Source organism: Diplodia corticola (genome assembly GCF_001883845.1).
Source record: "Diplodia corticola strain CBS 112549 chromosome Unknown scaffold43, whole genome shotgun sequence".
Lineage (NCBI taxonomy): Eukaryota > Fungi > Ascomycota > Dothideomycetes > Botryosphaeriales > Botryosphaeriaceae > Diplodia > Diplodia corticola.
This window is the reverse complement of record NW_017971522.1, coordinates 79,253-97,355: the sequence shown is the minus strand read 5'-3', so window position 1 is coordinate 97,355 and position 18,103 is coordinate 79,253. Positions and strand designations below refer to the sequence as shown.

The 18,103-nt window shown below is 57.7% G+C and overlaps 6 protein-coding genes across 6 annotated transcripts; 2 read left to right on the top strand and 4 right to left on the bottom strand.

The window, feature by feature from the left end:
* Positions 1-501: 501 nt before the first annotated feature.
* BKCO1_4300038 (major facilitator superfamily transporter sugar protein) lies at positions 502-1,254 on the bottom strand (the record flags this gene model as incomplete). The annotated part of the gene is made up of 1 exon (XM_020275993.1): positions 502-1,254. The coding sequence occupies one exon, from the start codon at positions 1,252-1,254 to the stop codon at positions 502-504; it is 753 nt and encodes a 250-aa protein (XP_020128210.1).
* A 658-nt stretch (positions 1,255-1,912) lies between these two features.
* On the bottom strand, positions 1,913-3,589 carry BKCO1_4300037 (feruloyl esterase b precursor; the record flags this gene model as incomplete). Its single annotated transcript, XM_020275992.1, has 1 exon — positions 1,913-3,589. The coding sequence occupies one exon, from the start codon at positions 3,587-3,589 to the stop codon at positions 1,913-1,915; it is 1,677 nt and encodes a 558-aa protein (XP_020128215.1).
* A 2,128-nt stretch (positions 3,590-5,717) lies between these two features.
* Positions 5,718-6,908, bottom strand: BKCO1_4300036 (66s preribosome component mak16; the record flags this gene model as incomplete). The annotated part of the gene is made up of 4 exons (XM_020275991.1): positions 5,718-6,509; positions 6,569-6,698; positions 6,755-6,790; positions 6,844-6,908. The coding sequence occupies 4 exons, from the start codon at positions 6,906-6,908 to the stop codon at positions 5,718-5,720; spliced, it is 1,023 nt and encodes a 340-aa protein (XP_020128216.1).
* Positions 6,909-7,275: 367 nt separating this feature from the next.
* Positions 7,276-9,027, top strand: BKCO1_4300035 (tubulin alpha chain; the record flags this gene model as incomplete). Its single annotated transcript, XM_020275990.1, has 7 exons — positions 7,276-7,300; positions 7,386-7,426; positions 7,497-7,523; positions 7,594-7,669; positions 7,740-8,270; positions 8,324-8,747; positions 8,799-9,027. The coding sequence occupies 7 exons, from the start codon at positions 7,276-7,278 to the stop codon at positions 9,025-9,027; spliced, it is 1,353 nt and encodes a 450-aa protein (XP_020128217.1).
* A 1,111-nt stretch (positions 9,028-10,138) lies between these two features.
* On the bottom strand, positions 10,139-13,069 carry BKCO1_4300034 (chromosome segregation protein; the record flags this gene model as incomplete). Its single annotated transcript, XM_020275989.1, has 6 exons — positions 10,139-10,816; positions 10,877-12,102; positions 12,153-12,439; positions 12,489-12,640; positions 12,692-12,849; positions 12,907-13,069. The coding sequence occupies 6 exons, from the start codon at positions 13,067-13,069 to the stop codon at positions 10,139-10,141; spliced, it is 2,664 nt and encodes an 887-aa protein (XP_020128218.1).
* Positions 13,070-13,252: 183 nt separating this feature from the next.
* Positions 13,253-14,562, top strand: BKCO1_4300033 (cell cycle checkpoint protein; the record flags this gene model as incomplete). Its single annotated transcript, XM_020275988.1, has 6 exons — positions 13,253-13,295; positions 13,344-13,449; positions 13,499-13,511; positions 13,573-14,338; positions 14,400-14,479; positions 14,536-14,562. The coding sequence occupies 6 exons, from the start codon at positions 13,253-13,255 to the stop codon at positions 14,560-14,562; spliced, it is 1,035 nt and encodes a 344-aa protein (XP_020128211.1).
* Positions 14,563-18,103: the final 3,541 nt, after the last annotated feature.

Genomic DNA, 18,103 nt, shown 5'->3' with positions numbered 1-18,103 from the left:
GAGCTTCCGGGACCAGGGCTTGCCTGGGTGGATGACGCAGATCGCGGGGGAGCGTGTGGCGGTGCGCACGCCACTCCGGCCGCAGCTGCAGTCCAGTGTGGTGAGAGCTCGCCAGCGCCTACGCCCCCGCGCCTACGCCCCCCGCTACTGCGCCGAAAACCTGTCGCCAGAGCAGATGGGAGCGGCTGCTGGAATGTTCAAAATGGTTTTGATTTCGAGGCACGCGCCTCGGCGCAGGCGCTTTCTCCTGAGTGCATACAGTCCCATAACTATGCATTGGGCCTTCCGCCCAACATGCGAGACGGCCGGCGCAAGCTCAGCCAGGAACCAGAAACCGCAGTCCCAGAAAACATGAAAAAGATGTCCCAACGCAACCCCGACCGGAGCTCCCTTTTGACGCCATCAATGAGCCGCCCGCTGAACGCTGCACAACCACTGTCAATGCCCCACTCCCCAACACTACTGTCTTCGCTTGACTTCGCAAAAGGTATCGCCGCCCGCTCATTTATACGCTCTCGGCCCGCTGGGCAATCCGACTCGACCTTGGTGGCCGCCGCTTCCTTCGTCACGACTACCGCCGACCCATCTACCGCCAGGGTTAGCACTGTGTGATCTCTCAAACGGATTTTTGGCTCCTGTCGTGGGAACTCCTGGTGAACCTGCCGGACTGCTGCTCTGTGACCCCGTGGGGCTTCCCGACCTGCCCGAGCCCCAGAGGCGCGCCTTCAACCTGTCCTGCGCGGTCCCGCTGCCGGCGCTGCCGGGCGGCTGCGAGTCGAACGAGGGACGCGAGCCCTGGGAAAGTGAGCTCTGGTAGCTGCCTGCGCGCTGGCTGGGCAGCGGCCGTCCGCCTCCCTGGCTGGGTTCGGGCTGCAAAAAGCCGCCCCTCCCGGCGCCGGGGCCGCCTCTGGGCGGCGCTCTGCTTCTCAGAGAGTTTGGCTGTGGCGGCGGGGTCGGCGACGAGGGAGTGTCCCAGAGATCGCTGAGGCCGCCTCTGCTGGCCGGGGGTCCGCCGGCAGCGGGGCCGGTAGAGCGAACGAATTGCTGGGTAGGAGCAGGCGAAGGCGCGCGTGGGTCGGGAGGCAGCCAGGGTGGGAAAGGGCGGCCCTTCTCCTGGTAGTATGCGCGCAGCACACGGGCAATGTGCGAGTCGTCTTCGGTGTCGCCGTCGGCTTCGCTGTCGAGGAGGTTGCGACGCAACGAGTTGTAACGCGAGGTGGTGTTCGTAAGCAGGTTCGAGAGGTAGGACGACATGGCGGCGGCGGGTGCGACGCTGGGCCGCTCGGGGTTTCTGGGTATCGGCGTGGGTGAAGCGGTGAAGTCGAGGTGGGAGTTGCGGAGGGCGTTGCGGCTGGCGGAGGGGCCGGCCAAGACAGCGGGCGCGGATGCGCTCAATGCGCGGCTCGAGTCGTTTCAAGTGACTTTGATTTTGCGCGTCGGACGGCGGCACGCCCTGAACGTTGGAATATTATTGCACCTTTGGCCGGGCAGCAGTCGGGCAGTCTGCACAGGAGGAGGGGCAAGTGCTCAGCCAGCTTTCTTTATTGCTTACCCTGTAGCTACTTGACCCCAGCCACGCCCATCACGTGTTCCTCAAACACAACTGATACGCACAGTTCGTCGAGGTCTTCCGGTGATCGTTTGCGGTGCTGGTTCCGCCAAGGAAATAATTCGGCAGCCCTGTTTACAGCTGCAGCGGTCTCACCTAAGGGACGGGAGAGGCAAGGGGTGACGTTTAGCCTGCCACTCGAGTCGCCTACGACCTCATGCATCGTTCAATTCCACGGTAACATCGTTTCGATTCTCTTGTATGTATCTTGTATGTATCATGTATGTACAAAGTTTCTTCATTTCTTGTCTTCGTCGGGTTTTCGTACAGTGCTTCGTCCCTCCTCAAATTCTCATCAAGAGCTCAAGCAAAAGTCTCCTTACACTCATACGAAGAAGCCGCCATCATGTCACCGCCTTTGTATGCGGCGACAAGCGGATACGGGCAGAGATTCAGCGTTCTGGTGGTGTTTCCCGCTGTGACACTCGCAGGGAGCGTCTCGGGCGCGACACCTCCCTCAACCCAAGACACCAACGAGTCCAGAGCGCCCGTCGGAACCGGCCCGGTGCCGCCGTAGCAATGGGCCACTCCCGGCGCCTTGAAAAAGCGGTAGAAGTCTGCCGCGGCAGCATCGAGCCCAAGGACCTTCTCATAGTAGTCGACGGTGCCTTCCGGAGCGATCAGCTCGTCGGCCAGGCCATGCCAGGTGATCATTTTCCCGCCAGACGCCTTGAACTCGGACAGGTCCGGGTCGTCGGTGCTGATGACCGACTTGTACTGATTGGCGGAGCGGTGGATTATGGCGTCGAACTCGGCATGCGACATGTTGGTGATGTCGAAGGCCGGGTCGCCGCGCTTGACAAAGAACTTGATCCACTCCTCGGCGACGGTGAAAGGAGCGCCGGTGCAGTCGCCGCCGACGCACGACGTGTTGGCCAGACCGGCGAGAGAAGCGTCTGGGCTCAGTCCGTACCAGGTGAAGTTGCCGCTGCTCGTACGCGCGCCTTCCCACGTCTTCTGGACGACCGTGGCCGCTCCTTCCGAGATGACGGAACTCGACTCTCCGCACGTGTATTCGCGCCCGACGACGGTGAGCGGGTCAAACTTGCAGCTCAAAGGGTCGGCGATGATGCCGTCCTCAACCCCATCCAGACCGTCGCATGCCTCGATGGCGGCGGCGGTGATGGCGTCCAACTCACATGAAGTTGGGTATACATCCAGCTGGTTCATGATAAACTGCGGCAAGTACTCTGCCGGGACGAACTTGGCCCAGTTGATGGCAGGAGCAGTGGCCAAGATGCCGTCGTACAGCCCGGGAAACCTTTGCGCAAGCATAAGCCCTTGGCGGCCGCCGGTCGAGCATCCACTCCAGTACGAGTACCTGGCCTCCTGTCCGTAGAAGCTGGCGGTGACGGCTTTGCCGATGAGGGCCGCGTCCTCCAGAGCCACGGCGGCGAAGTTGTTGAGCAGGTTTGCGTTGACGTTGCCCGGGCTCACGGTCGCCCAGGACTCGGAACTTTCAAGCATCCAGTCGTGGCCACCGTCGGTCGACGCGACGGCGTAGCCTTTGGCCACTTCCTCGGCGAGCACCGTGTCGTTGGATCTCATGCGGAAGCCGCCGCCACCGTAGCCCATGAAACGCTCGTTCCAGTTCTCCGAAGCGGGGAGATACACGAAGACATTGAGCGTGTCATTCTGGCCTGGATGCGTATATTGGACGGTGACGTTGCAAAAGCTGGGGGTCCCGCCGGAATTCTTCTCCGAAGTTGCGGTGATGGAGAGAACCTGGCCACCCAGTAGCTCGGGAGTAGCGATGGCGTCTGGGGAGCATGTTGTCACTGCTGCGGACGCTGTGTCGCCAAGGACGGAAAGACCCAAGCCGGCGAGGAGGCCGGAGACTGCTGGATGCCGCATGGTCGGAGGAGTGGGAAGTGGGTGAGCTCCACACATCGGCCAGTCTGCTCCATCCTCAACGCCTCCTTTTATTCCCGCCCCAAAGAAGCTGCCGAGGAGTAGTCCCGACGTCGGCAAAGAGAGCATCCGGCCGCAAGTGGACGGTGATCGGGGTAATTTAATGCTACCCCGCATTTCGGAAGGACGAGTTGGAAGGAGTTCAGGCAAGGAGCATGAGCCTCAATGGTATCCCGCTCCGTCAGAAAGTCAAGGGACCAAGCCGCCTTCTCCAATCAGCTTTACCACTCTTGCCTCTGCTTATCGGGTTCAGTCATGCATGGGATTGCCTCGCTGGGGTTCTGCTTTGTAATAAAGGCTGGCAGTCTTGTGCGTAATCAGTCCGAGCTGGACGACGCTGATCTCGGAGTAAGCCGAGTTGCCTCGTGAACACAGAGTGCCGAGCCCGAACCTCTGACTCGACACCATTGGAAACAAATATCCGGTAGACGCGGGTTTAAGAGAGGTTTCTTGGCACGGGACCACATCAATTCGTCATAATATGGAAGAGAGGCTAACTGGACGACCCTTGACTGACTCATCATTATATCTTCGCATCTCAACACCTTCTGATGAGATTTAGAAAATATATAAATAAAGGAAAAACACATCAGAGACGAAGACACGACAGCACCTCGTGAGCCTACTCAAGCTTAATCAGCCCTGATGCGGTCGATCAAGAAGGAAGTAGCCTCTGCAACACGGCGAACATAGTCAAGATGAGCGGGAGTAATGGCTCCGCTGCGCTCTCTAGGTTGTGTGCTTTAACATTAATCGGAGATGCGAGACTATGGATCGCAGTAAGAAGTGGGAAGAACGGGGGAATAACCTTCGTTTAATAAAAAAGATTGCGTGGACCTAAAGTAAGGAACGAGGGGGTAGTTTTAGGCCACTTGAAATTATATCTCTTAGGGGCGCATAGAACCTTTTTCGTCGCCATCGATTCAGTTTATATAAGCAGTCCGCCCGTCTCTTGGAAATCTCCAAGGCTGACCAAATAACACAGCCTTAGTACATGTGCAGACTCTATCGTCTAGATGCAACTACCTCGGTGAAATGCCAATGTCTTGCTCTATATAGGCACAATAGAATGGGGAGTGTAGCAACTGGTGAGAAGTGCTTAAGAACTCGTGCTAGACTCTCGGGTGGATTCTAACGGGCCATTCCGGCAATTCTACAGAAGCAGATCATACCATCTACTTAGCAAGATGGGGAACGATGCATGGATTTCTTGGGGAAAGCGCAGAGTAGTTGCCGAGGTATGAATTTCTGGGATCGCTGCTGGTTGGCGAATTGCCAATTGCCAAGTATTTCATCCCATCGCTAAATGCACCATGTGTTTAGATGGAATGTGGGGGATAAACCTAGAAGTTAAAATCCTTAAGAGTAGAACTTAGCGCGTACTGTGGACAAGCCTCGGCATGATTATGGCAGTCACCTGCTCACTAAGTTTGAGAAATCCACGCTACCGAGTAGTCGCTACGGCCGGGTCTTTTCTTATTAGTCGCTGAAGAAATACGAGAAGGGAGGATGGGATTCCCCCGAGGCTAGAGCCGCATAAATTTGATAAGTACTGGGCGATCGGGGGGATGGCGCTGCAAGCATTACGTCGAGCGGGGGTATGGTTGACTGCTACCCAATGACCGAACTTGTACGCAAGATGAGCAAGGATGAAGTTACACCAAAATGGAGGTGAACAAAGTGGCTGGTACCTGAGTTTGCCACACAAGTTCTGGGGTTACTAGGCCAGCATGCAACCTGTCTTGATGGTGAGGTCACCGCGCTTGTATTACGTAGGAAGTCAAGCTAACATCTGGACGCAGATGCGAAGCTCAAACCCGTCCAAACACGTCTAGACATAGGTACCAATCTCCCACGAGAGTATTCCAAGCGAGAAAGATTCAAGTAAACTCAAACCTTTTGTAATACACCGTGGTGTCCCATCATAAAGCTCACCACTCCACACAATTATGACAGCTTTGTAAAGTGTTTTGTTGTCCTCGCAACGCTTGCACAACCCGGAGGCGCAAACATGAAGTATACAGAAAAAGTAAATCGTTATTAGCCCTGAAGTAATTCCTCAGTCATCTAAAAGGTACCCAGATGTGAGACAAGTGTGCGTAAGCGAACTCGTTGACCATTGGATCGAAATTTGGATGAAAGCTTTTTTGAGTTCCCCATCGAACGCCAATTCCCCAGAACACCATACCAGTCCATTCTACGCGCGGATGGTCTCGCGAGGCGCGGGCTCGTATTCGTACTCAATCTCCCGCTTGGGACCCTTGGACGACTTCTTCTTGCTGGACTTGGGCGTAGGCTCCGGACCGCGTTTCCTCTTCATGTTGGCGAGAGCCTTCTTCAGCTTCTCAGTATCCTCTTCCTCGTCCTCCTCGCTGCCCTCGTCGCTCTCGTCCTCCTCTTCATCGCTGGCTTCCTCAGACTCATCGTCTTCACCGGACTCGTCGCCGATCCAGTCCTCTAGGTCGCCCAGATCTTCGTCCTCGGACTCGCTGCCATCAATGTCGCTGACATACTCGACATCTCCAACACCCTCTTCGTTCTCCATCTCCTCCTCAATCTCTTCCTCAATACCCTCATCCAGGTCCTCGTCCCTCTCGCCCTCACCACCGCGCTCCAAGCCCTTGAGCACCTTCTTCCAGACAGCCTCGTCGACGTTCAGAGGCTGCTCGCCATATGCACCGCTCCTCAAACGTTCGATAAGCTCTCTCTCGATTGCACGCTCAACCTTGGCGGCAGCGGCAGCCTTACGCTCGCGTGTCTCCTCGCGGCGTCGGACCTTGGGGGCAAGCTTGGGCACGAGGGTCTCTCCAAGGCGTTCCTGCTCCTTGGCAAGACGTTGCGAGCGGATACGGACTTGAGTCAGACGAGTGAGACGCTGCTTGTTCTTGTGTACGAGATACTTGGGCCAGTATATCAGGCGTTGGTCGACCTGTTCAAGAGCCTTGGCGTAGTTGGAAGAAAGCTTGATGCGCTCCCACCAGCGGCTCGGCTGAGATACCGTTAGAATGAGCTCGACACATGGCCCACACTGCGCTCTGATTCACGTACCTGATGCGACCGTTCAATCGTCTTTATGTAGAGGTAGAGGGCGCCCGTTTCGGGATGGGAGCGGATGGTGGCGTAGCGGGAGTTTGCGAGCGGACACGACTGGCGGTTGCAGAGACCAGTAACATTGTATCTATAGCGGCATTGTCAGCAAGGCTCGTTCGCACCAGGGTTGGTGAGGGCGCTCACTCATTGCGACAGAAATTCTGATTCTTCGTCGGAAGTCTGCAGGCCAGGGTCAGCGAAACAGCGTGCAAAGTTTGAGGCGCAAGGCGGACTTGAGCTTGAAAGAGCAAAACTGCTGGTTGATGACCTGCCACACAATCTCGTCGGAGGCAGACATGGCGGCGGCGTGGCTAAGAGGCGCTGCAGCGTTGGAGGTGTTTGGGATGCTGGGTCTGCGCTGCGGTAATGGACTTTTCGTCGGCGCGCCGCTGCCAAAACGCCGATGCTCGACAGACTGCGTCGCGCCCGCCACGATTGGCCGGCGCCGGCTGCGTCGCGCCGTCTGTTTTGGGCTAACCGCATGCGGTATGGCGCACACAACATGTTGATGTCGGCTACGACCCTCTCTCCTAAGCCAGCCCGCGACGGTCCACACGCTCTGATCAACGCACCGCACGGGGCTTCTTCATTCCGCCTCAATACTCTCTCGCGCCCCCTCGTACCCCGTCTACACTCCACACACATCCTTCTACACCACCGCCACCATGAGAGAGGTTATCAGCTTGAACGGTATGTTCCCTCGCCCCGCCAACGCGCCCAAAACTTGACCGCCTGCCTCTGCGATCCCTGCATACTGACCAACGCGCGTGAACAGTCGGCCAGGCCGGTTGCCAGATCGCAAACTCCTGCTGGGAGGTGAGTCTCCTCTTCTTGAGCCCGACCGAGGGCGCGTTTCCCATCGCATTCGCTGACTTTGTCCCACCAGCTCTACTGCCTCGAGCACGGCATCCAGGTACGCGCTTTTTGCCGCCGCCCCGCAGTACCGCCACTGTTTCCGCGCACTTCCGCTGACACTCCAACAGCCTGATGGCTACCTCACTGAGGAGCGCAAGGCTGCTAACGATGACCACGGTTTCAGCACTTTCTTCTCTGAGACCGGTAAGCTGTTTTCCCCCACTCAACGCCACGTGCAGATCGTGAGAGCCCCGCCGCTGATAAACAACAACAGGCCAGGGAAAGTATGTCCCGCGTACCATCTACGCCGATCTCGAGCCCAATGTCGTCGACGAGGTTCGCACCGGCACCTACCGCGGTCTTTTCCACCCCGAGCACATGATTACCGGCAAGGAGGATGCCTCCAACAACTACGCTCGTGGTCACTACACCGTTGGCAAGGAGCTCATTGACCAGGTCCTTGACAAGGTTCGCCGCGTTGCCGACAACTGTGCGGGTCTGCAAGGTTTCCTCGTCTTCCACTCCTTTGGTGGTGGTACCGGTTCCGGTTTCGGCGCTCTGCTCATGGAGCGTCTGTCCGTCGACTACGGCAAGAAGTGCAAGCTCGAGTTCTGCGTCTACCCGGCCCCCCAGGTCGCCACCTCCGTCGTTGAGCCCTACAACTCCATCCTTACCACTCACACCACCCTGGAGCACTCCGACTGCTCTTTCATGGTCGATAACGAGGCTATCTACGACATTTGCCGTCGTAACCTTGGCATTGAGAGGCCGAACTACGAGAACCTGAACCGTCTGATCGCGCAGGGTAAGGCTCACCATCTGCATGCTCAAGCAATTTCCCCGCTGATCGAACAACAGTCGTTTCCTCGATTACTGCTTCGCTCCGCTTCGACGGCTCGCTGAACGTCGATCTGAACGAGTTCCAGACCAACCTGGTCCCCTACCCCCGTATCCACTTCCCTCTGGTCGCCTATGCTCCCGTCATCAGCGCCGCCAAGGCCGCCCACGAGGCCAACTCTGTGCAGGAAATCACCATGTCCTGCTTCGAGCCCAACAACCAGATGGTCAAGTGCGACCCCCGCAACGGCAAGTACATGGCCACTTGCCTGCTCTACCGCGGAGACGTCGTGCCCAAGGATACCCACCAGGCCGTTGCCACCCTCAAGACCAAGCGCACCATCCAGTTCGTCGACTGGTGCCCGACTGGTTTCAAGATCGGTATCTGCTACCAGCCCCCTCAGATCGTTCCCAACGGCGACCTCTCCAAGGTCGACCGCGCTGTGTAAGTTCCTGTTCCACCGATTGCGTCTGATCATTTTGCTGACCGTTGTAGGTGCATGCTGTCCAACACCACCGCCATCGCCGAGGCTTGGTCGGCTCTGTCGCACAAGTTCGACCTCATGTACTCGAAGCGTGCTTTCGTTCACTGGTATGTCGGTGAGGGTATGGAGGAAGGTGAGTTCAGCGAGGCCCGTGAGGACCTGGCTGCTCTGGAGAGGGACTACGAGGAGGTCGCCGCCGACTCGCTCGGCGAGGAGGAGGGTCTGGAGGCTGAGTACTAGTTGGAGTATATCTCATGTCTAGGAAGGGGTTAGGGGCCTAAGCGAGAAAGTTGGGAAGCTTATAGGCCTAGAATTTTGTTCTTTGCCTGCTCAGGAGTGTGTTTTTCGTGTTACTTGCTTTTAATAAAATGGGAAACTGCAATTTCGCTCCAAGCCTGTTACACAAGCGACGAGCAAAGTTTTAGTCGAATGAGAGATTGTCTGCAAACTTATCGTGGAGGTTTTATCTCTCCATCACACTACGAACTTTGCGTCCTGATAACCTGGTTCAAACGATGGCGCACAACCACCGAGGCGCTGTAGCAATTCCGAAGAAAGGGTATCCTATGGAAGGCTGGGCAAGCGACGACATGCGGATACGCTGGAGATGATGCGGCTAATCCATTGCGGCGCTCATCTCAGCTCATCAGGATTGGAGGATGCGCGCACTTGTGCGAGCAGCACAAGTATCGTATCGAAGCGCGTGACCTTTGCCTGCCTTCCTTAATCACGATGCAGTATCATATAAATTGCAGACACGGTAATTCCAAAAAGCCTTAATGTATGTATGCCTTCCCCTTTCACTCTTGCGTGCAGCGCATATGTTTTTTTTTTCCTTTCCCGAGAAATGTCCAACATTTTTGCCCATCAGCCGGGACCCTTGCAAAACCATATTTTTGTCTTTTGCCATGCAGGGAAATGGACGGACCGGGCCGAACGATGGATGGAACCGGTGGGCCCCCACACACAGCCCGCTCTCTCCACTGGAACCAAAGCCACGGTGACCAGCCAACTGGGCGCCCGAACCGAACATCGCGCGCGCACGCATTGCGCGGTTGGGAGGGTTGGCCAACCGCGGCGCGAATGCACGTGAATCCCTTTCGAGAATGTCAACGAGGCTGGCCGATCCCGGCAAGATGCAAGAGATAGGGGGCAAAGAGGATATTGGACTGGACAGATGCGTGTTCCCAGCTAATGACTTCCGATTTGCCCCTTTTTTCGGGGGGGCAGGCGGGGGCGCCGCCAGCGCGACATTCATCGTGCAGCATGCTCGCGCGGCGAACCGGCCAGCCCGCGCACGTTCGTGAACCCTGAAGAAGCTCGGACGGGCGCGCCCGAATCGATCAATCAATCAATCATCCTCGTCATCCAGCCCGACCAGCCTCCTCTCCGCCAACTCCTCAATCTTACCCCTCAGCACATCCCGCCCGAACCTGCTCGCGATCTTCGCCGCCGCATCCAGCATCTTGCCCGAGCGATCGCGCATCAGCCCGACGATCTCGAGCGCCTTCATCCCGCGCTCCTCGCCCTCGCGGCACTCGGCCGCCAGCAACTGTAGCAGCAGCTTGTCGATGTCGAGCTCGCGACGCGCTAGCGCCTGCTTCTGTGCCTGCGTTGTGTGCGTCACAGCGACGAGGTCGTCGAGCAGCGACAATTGTAGAGAGTTTCGGACAAATTGCTCTTCGAATGTCTGGGTCTCGGTAAAACCGGAAGACTCGTCTTCGTCCTCGTCCATAGCATCAGGGCTGGCGGGCCGACGAGGAGGTTTGGGCGCGTAGAGCGGGATTTGAAATTCGAAATCAGTAAGTAAGGGGCGCGGAAAGTAGGGATATTTATCGCCTCCTTTAAGGATGATGCAGTGAAAGCGTTCGTTGGCGACGGCCACGGGCCAGTACGTTTCTTCTTTGCGACCTGATGCGAGTCGAGAGAGAAGTTTGGTGTCGAGCAGGGGCACCCAGCGCGCCTGCGAAGGCGTACGCCAATGTTGGAGGACCAAGAGCGTACCGGTAGTATCATAGATGCATGGATCCTGTAGAGAGGATGTTAGCTCAAGGGACACTAAACTAGAAACAGCGGGAGTGTATCTTACGCCTTGATCAGAAAAGAAGACGCTCTGCAGTTCAGCACCCTCGCTTAGTGCGACGATATCCTCGCTCTGGCAGATCTCGTCGCGCTTCACATTCTCGATCGTGTACAACAGGCGTGTGGTGCCGTCACCGCCGACAGGACCGTTGCCGATAGTCATGACATAGTCCCGCCAGCTCGCACAAGTCACAGCTGGAGATGATTTCTGCCGATAGACACGGAATGGCACGCCGAAAAGACTGTATATGCGGACGTAGTCGGTGGACGTCAACACCACGACATACGACTCGCTGAGCGAGATGGCAGTGACGCTTTCCCCTGGAGGCAATTCTGTCCTCCAATCTGTTCGAGCAGTCCAGGTCTCGTGCGGCCGGTAGTAAACTATAGCGGGATGGTCCTTTGACGGTTGACAGGAGAAGAGAGTGCCGTTTTCGTTCAAACATGCCTTGTCGTACAGGAACGGGTCGGTGAAATGGAAGTCACGGTGAGCTTCGCGGTCATAGAACTCGACGGTGACCGTATGGTGTGTTTCTTGGTCTACAGTCCAGACAAACCCAGTGAAGTTGAGAGAAAGGTAGCGTCTGTTCCCGCGCCAGGGGGTGCTTCCCGGCTGGAAAGCTGCATGTGTTTGTATTTGTAAACCGCCCTTGCTCCGCTTTCCGCTTGGAAGGTCGAGGTTGTTGGTTACCCGTCCACGCTTCCCATGGCCGTTAAGTTCTTCAGCGTAGCCAGCTCCATCATCATCCTCAATGAAGCCGTCTGCATCAGAAATCCCGTCATCCCCGAGAATCTCGTCCAACGAATCTGGAGTACCTTGTCGAGCAGAGCGCGCATCTTTGGAGCCGTTGATTGGTAAGCGTCGGGAATTGCCAGTAGTCTCTCCCAGAGGGTCATGAATGAATGGAGCTGCCTGCAGGTCCTTGCCTAAGACCGGGGCGTACTCAGACGGCACAAAATCATTGTGGATGAAGAGTTCGCCGTCGTTGTTGGTGTATGATAGGATGTTCTCAACAGGGTGCCACACCATAGCAAGGATTGTAGCCCGGACATCATCATAGGTTTTGACGACGCGCTGAGTCTTCGTGTCCCAGATTGCAAGCTTACGGTCGTGACCTGTCGTTGCAAGGAGACCCCCGTTGGGGGACCATGCTGCTGCTGTGATATCGCCGGTATGGCCGGACTTAAATGCCCTTTGACGTTCCCAATCACCTCTCGAGATCACCTGGATATCTGAACTACAATCAGTACATCTCATCCAACGACATGGCCGTCACACTGACCTCGAGTAGGGGTGGCTGCTGCGAAAGCTCGTCCGTCCGGGTGCCAAAGCACCTTTGAGCTTGCCTCAGCATCCGTTTCCATGGACCTTATCAAGCCGTCCACTGTCATCACCAGGCTTGGCTCTTCGGAGCTGAGCGAGTATATGTAGACATGTCCGTCGGAGCAGGAAGCAGCCAGGAAGGATCCGCTGACGTCGAAAGATACGTGTTTGACAGGGCGCGGTTGCTCCCTGAGATGAATGACACGGGTCATGTCTTTCGTATTGACGACCTTGACCACCAGTTCACTTCGCATTGTCAGCGTCTTTGCTCATTCATGTCCCACAGGTTTCTTACTCGCTAGCAACTGCTGCCCAATTGCCGTCCGGAGACAGGGCAATATCGCGCACTGGTAGTGTGCAGCGGACAAGGACCTCTTCTAGCGAGTTCGTTTCGAGCGAGTATTTGCAGACGGTGCCATCTTCGGAACCGGTGACGAAGAAGTCGTTCTTTGGTGGGCATTAGCGCCTGGTCAACTTTCGCGGACGAAACCAGCCTACAGCAGCGGCCACAGCCGTGTTCGAATCTTGAGCATTGTCGATATTGGTGGGTTCATCGACGGAGCCCGTCTGGAAGACGCGGATGGCGTTGTTGAGTCCGACAGTGATCAGCTTTCGTCCGTTCGGCGTGTAGCTCAGGAAAGTAGGGCCCGGTGGATCTGGAGTAGCACAATCAGATGACAGTTCCTCCTCAGATCAAATTCGCAGGCACTTACGGGCCGGGAGCCCTCTCAGACGCTGATTGCCGGCCATGGTGTGGATGTCGGACGCCGAGGACGAGGCGGGCGGCAGCTTGGAGAACGCGTTCTCGGCGCGCGACGCGTTGCGCGTTAGAGTGACGCCATTCCTCTTTGGGCAAGCCTTCCGCACCCGCGTCATGCAGGTCCCACCGAGATGTCCATCTCCTCCACGCCACATTCCCTACGGAGTCCACTGCGAGCTGCAATGGGAATGTCTGAGCAGTTTCTGCAACTGTACGGCCTTGCTGCCTTTTATTGAGTCCCTTGCAGCGACGAAGCTGGGCGCGCTCCACTAAGCCAGTAGGTAGCAGCACCCGCCAAAATGCGCTTCAAGGCTGCCATTCAGAATGTCAATACCTTCGCGAGTACGTCACACGCCGGTGGACGCGTTCACTTCTGCTGACCGACATCAGAGCTGGCTGCTTCCCTTGCTTCACTTGGGCCTGTGGCGTGGGTCCGGCTGAACGAGGATGAAGTACGATTCACCATAATCCCCGAGCAGGGCACTCAAGTCTGGGCGTAAGTATTGTGCTTAGGTGAATTCGAGGAGTGACTGACGAGTGACTAGCGTGCTCGCAATCGTGAGTACCCGTCCAGAAGAAGCAATGGGGGGAATGGCGGCCGGTTGAGACGTTCGAGCAGGATGCCATCTTCGACGAGGACTACAACATCCAGTCCGCAGCCAACAACGTCATCAACCTTGAAGTGCCACTTGCACCTTTGCAACGTGCCCTCAAATCAGCCTTGACCGCCACCTCCGCCTCGATTCGCTTAACGAAAAAGGACAACACCCCTGTGTTATCTCTGACCATCATCACCAATCCTCTCGGCAGCGGCACGCATGGCGCATTTGGCTCAGGTGGTCCGAGCGATACTTATGGATTTGGTGAAGGCTCGCTAGTGACGCAGGATGGCAGCGAGCGCGAGACCAGAGTCACTCAGGATGTTCCGGTGCGAGTACTGAACCCCAATAATGTCGAAGGTATCCACGAGCCCCGCTGTAGAGAGCCGGACGTTCATATTCTCTTGCCGTCTCTCCTGCAACTGAAGAGCATCTCCGATCGATTCACCCGATTGGCTTTGGCAGCAAAGGCCAACGGCACAGGAGGCGGCGGAGCTGGTCCTCGCCTGGAGATGTCCGCAAACATGCACGGTTGCCTAAAGCTGAGCATTCGGACGGATGCGATGAACATTTCAAGTGTCTGGACAGGGCTGTCGAACCCTGAGCTCGACCCATCTCACATCGAGGGCGGCGAAGATGGCATCAAACAACACCCCAGCACTAGAATGAAGGAGCTCGGAAGCGCGGACGGACGCAGCGAAGAGGGTTGGGCCACTGTGCGCATTGACGGCAAGGACTGGAGCAAGGTTATGTCAGTGGGCAGGCTGTGCGGCAAAGTTATTGCCTGTGAGACCCTGCAATCTATGCTCCTCGCCGCCGATTGCAGATCACTGACGAACAACACCAGGTTTCTCTGACGAGCATGCCCTCATCCTTTACGTCTATCTGCCCAATGACGAAGACGGTCGGGAGGATTCGGTTTTGACCGTAGGTTCCTTGTGCTTTTCTCGAATGGGGCATCGTCATTCGCTAACAGAATGTAGTACTACGTGAGTTCGTATAGTCAGTGAATGCAAGAGAGGTCAGCTGGTGTCTAAAGCTTTGCTTCCTCATGCGGCCTATTGGAAGGGGTTCCTTGATCGCGCTCCATAAAAAGACACGAATCGGACAATATTGCTCCCCGCTTGTCATACGTGGCCGGTGACGCAACTAGGCGCCACGGTGCCTGAATGTAGACCAGGATTCCCCGCAGCCATCAGGAGTCGGACTGTCTGCCGAGTAAAAGATCAATCTGGGAAGAATCACGAGAGACAGCGGGGGTAGTTCCTTGTATGGTGGATTCGGAGTAATGGAACAATTGCCGGTGCAGCCACGCGAAAGCCTTGAAGTCATGCGGGCAGACCTCCCAATGTTCCCTGAACGACCTCTCTACCGAAGCGGAAGTCGCCAGGCTGAGCAGTTTATTCGTGTCCAGGCGTACAGAAGAGCCTGTTCGAGGCACGAGGCCATGCACATGGCGGCGAGTCGTAGGCAAATGGCCCCTAAATCCTCAGGAAAGCGCTCGCGGAGGCGGACTTTCTTTTGCGGACGACCTTAGACTTCTGACTCACGGCCTTGCAAGTTGGCCGGCAAGGAATACTGCACAGCCGTCGGGTGGGCGTGTACGATGTCCGATGCCACAGCCGTGCGGCCGTGCCCTCGGGCCAAGGTTTGAGGGGCTAATGAACGAAGGATGAGGAGGCCGCCGGGTGATACGGACCGAGCCGCCACATGCTGTTGGTCCTTGAGATGGGGAAGTAAGGTGTTGAGGACGAGAGATGGTGTGGCACGATCGACAATGTATGCCACAGGAGTTCCTGCAGCAAGAGTGGTGGCGCCCTGCACGAAACGGACATGCCGTGGGGCGACGGCGAATTCGCATTTTGCTTGTTCGAAGCGCACGCTTCTCCTTGTGCCAGGACACGCAATGGCCGGGCAGGTTCGTTCCTGCAGCTTGCGCCACCACGGACCACAGGGGCGGCGCAAGTGTTGTACTGCATCGTGCTATCGTCGTGTTGACCAGCGGAACGCCAGCCCCGCGCTGCACCCTCGGCTGCCTCAGACACGTTGTGGCCGGTGCTGATGGCGAGTCGCAGCAGCTCCAGAAACAGCAAATGGGTCTCACAGCAGCGGTGGGCAAGCGTTGAAGCAATGCGATTCACCGTGAATCATTCCTCGGATGGCCACCATTCCGGCGGCGAGGAACCCGCTGCACTGGCTCGGGACTGGAGTTCGAACGGCGCTGCATGCACGCTATCGAGTCGGTGGTCATGCAGCTCTGCGCCCAGACGGGGATCAATAATGCACCAAGAATATTGCCATCGGGGTGCGCAGGCTTGCATCATCAGGCTTGACCAAGCACGCAGGCAGGCTGGGATCTGGATCGGGTCCTGGGGAGCGCAAAGGCTTCAGAATCAGCAGCACGCAGGCCGGCGCACCACCCGCAGCAGCGCGCCGGAGGATTATCTTGAGAGTTGACGACTCGCTGGGACTCGCTGGACAGCCGCCTCAGCCCTACACGGCATGGGCATTATTTTTAGCAGTCGATCTCGCGTCATCCGCCCCGACAGGCCTTGAAACGACCCAACACAGCGGCCTTTCCGTCGCTCAACCCCAGCCGTCGGGACTGCAGGAACGCGCGACGAGGACCGCGGCGATGGACGACAGTCGCGCGACCTCGTGAAGATCTGCAGCCCTAGCCAGCTGCTGGGCGTGTGCGAGCGAAGGGGGTGCGGCAGTCACGAGAACGCGCGGTGGCACTGCAGCTGTCGAGCTGCTCGGTGCCGTCGTCGAGCAGCTTGCGACGCAGCCAAGTTGGCCGCGCCGACACCATCTCAGAGCTATCTTGGGCGACGGGCGGCGGTCGTCGGCGGCGGGGGCTGACGGCGGTGCGGACGGCGGTGCGGAGTCGCGCACGGCGGCCTCTCTGCCTGCCTCAGGCCTGAGACAGAAACAGAAGGCGACCAAAGCGCCCCGGCTGCAGGGCCGTGGCCGACGGACGATAAGGTGCTGACGGCCGGTGCTGCTGGGCGCGTGCGCTGGGTGGGCCATTTGCCATTATTTTCAGCAACGTGCTCCTGTATGACTGTATCTGAGAAGACGCGATTTCCTCAACCAGAAACCGCACCCACGCTTGCCCGCTCGCAGCAGCACACAACCAAAGCGGGGAGCGTGCGTGCGAGCCTGCTACTGCCTTGGGCCGCCGAGCGCCGACGCGCGCGCCATTCGCAGCAACCCTCCGCAACCCGCCGCAACCCTTCGCAACCCTTGGCCCACCCGGAGCCCCCGGCCGCACGCGTGGGGGATCATGCAGCTGGCTGATGCAGCAACGCCGCGCAGGCCAGCACGGGCTGAGGTGCGGTGGCAGCCAACCCGGCCGCGCATCGTCGAGCGGGTTCCGGGCCCGAGTGACGATGTGCCGTAGGTACCTGCCTTGGCCTGCCTGCCTGCCTGCCTGCCTGCCTGCCTGCCTGCCTGGCCTCTCGCCCGCCCGCGTAACACGCTCTTCCCGACACCCTGGAACGCACGCCTCGCCTCTCTCTCCTGTGCACCCTCTGCCGTCAGCCGCGGCGTCCGATAGCGCACGCCCTCGCCGGTCCGACCACTGGCGCACCGTTGTGAGCGCGCTCGCCGCCGCGCCTTGACAGCGGCTGTGGCTTCGTCCCGGATGAGCTAGAGGTGGTGGCTATGTGTGCACCTTAATTCAGACCCCTCCGATAGGCAGCCAGCCGCGGCGCCAGCTCTGCTCCTGGCCGTGCAGGGGCCGGATCCCGCTGGGGCCACGGGTTTGCGCCCCCTTGTGCTGTCACTGACACTCGTGCCGGCCTGCTCTCGTTCGAGAATATGCTTGCTGCTGCTTTTCGAGTGTGTGTGTCGGACCTGCCATCTGGTAGGTGGGATGCCCTGCTGCGCACTGCCCGCGATGCCTGAGTGCGCCGTAGGCAGACCTGAGTTATAAGTATCGTCACCCTCGTCGAGTCATATCCCAAGGCATCAGCTTCTCAGTCCTTCCTCTCTCTACCACTCCCACACAGCTTTACGCGTCTTCTACAGTCAGTCATCCAGGAACCTTTCTAATTTCTTCCACCGTGCTTTCAAATCAACTTTCCCACTCTACTTTTAATCAACCCGACACAACCCAACATTTCCACATCAACACCCTCCATTTCACCCAGACTCGGCCCTCCTTTGCCATCCTTTTAGTCGACCATAGGAGCATAGAAAAACACTTTCCACTTCCTGTACCTGCGCCAACAGAGACGACTCAAAGCGTGCTCGGTTGGAGATTCATACCCACCACCACCCAAATCTTTCACCATCACATCTACAAAACCACTCTCCATGGGCCGTGGCGGATACAACTAAACGAATCTTGCGCCTATCCCGGGACACCAATCGTCTCGTCCTCCAGCCCATCGTAATCTTCACTCAAGACGCGCTTTTGCTCTCAATTGTCTTCTTCCACCCTCACCCACCGTCCAGGCAGCCAAGTACACGCGCGTCTCTCTACGGCACCACCACCTTCGGCCCACAAAAGAATCACCACCGCAAGACTCATCACCCGCACGCATT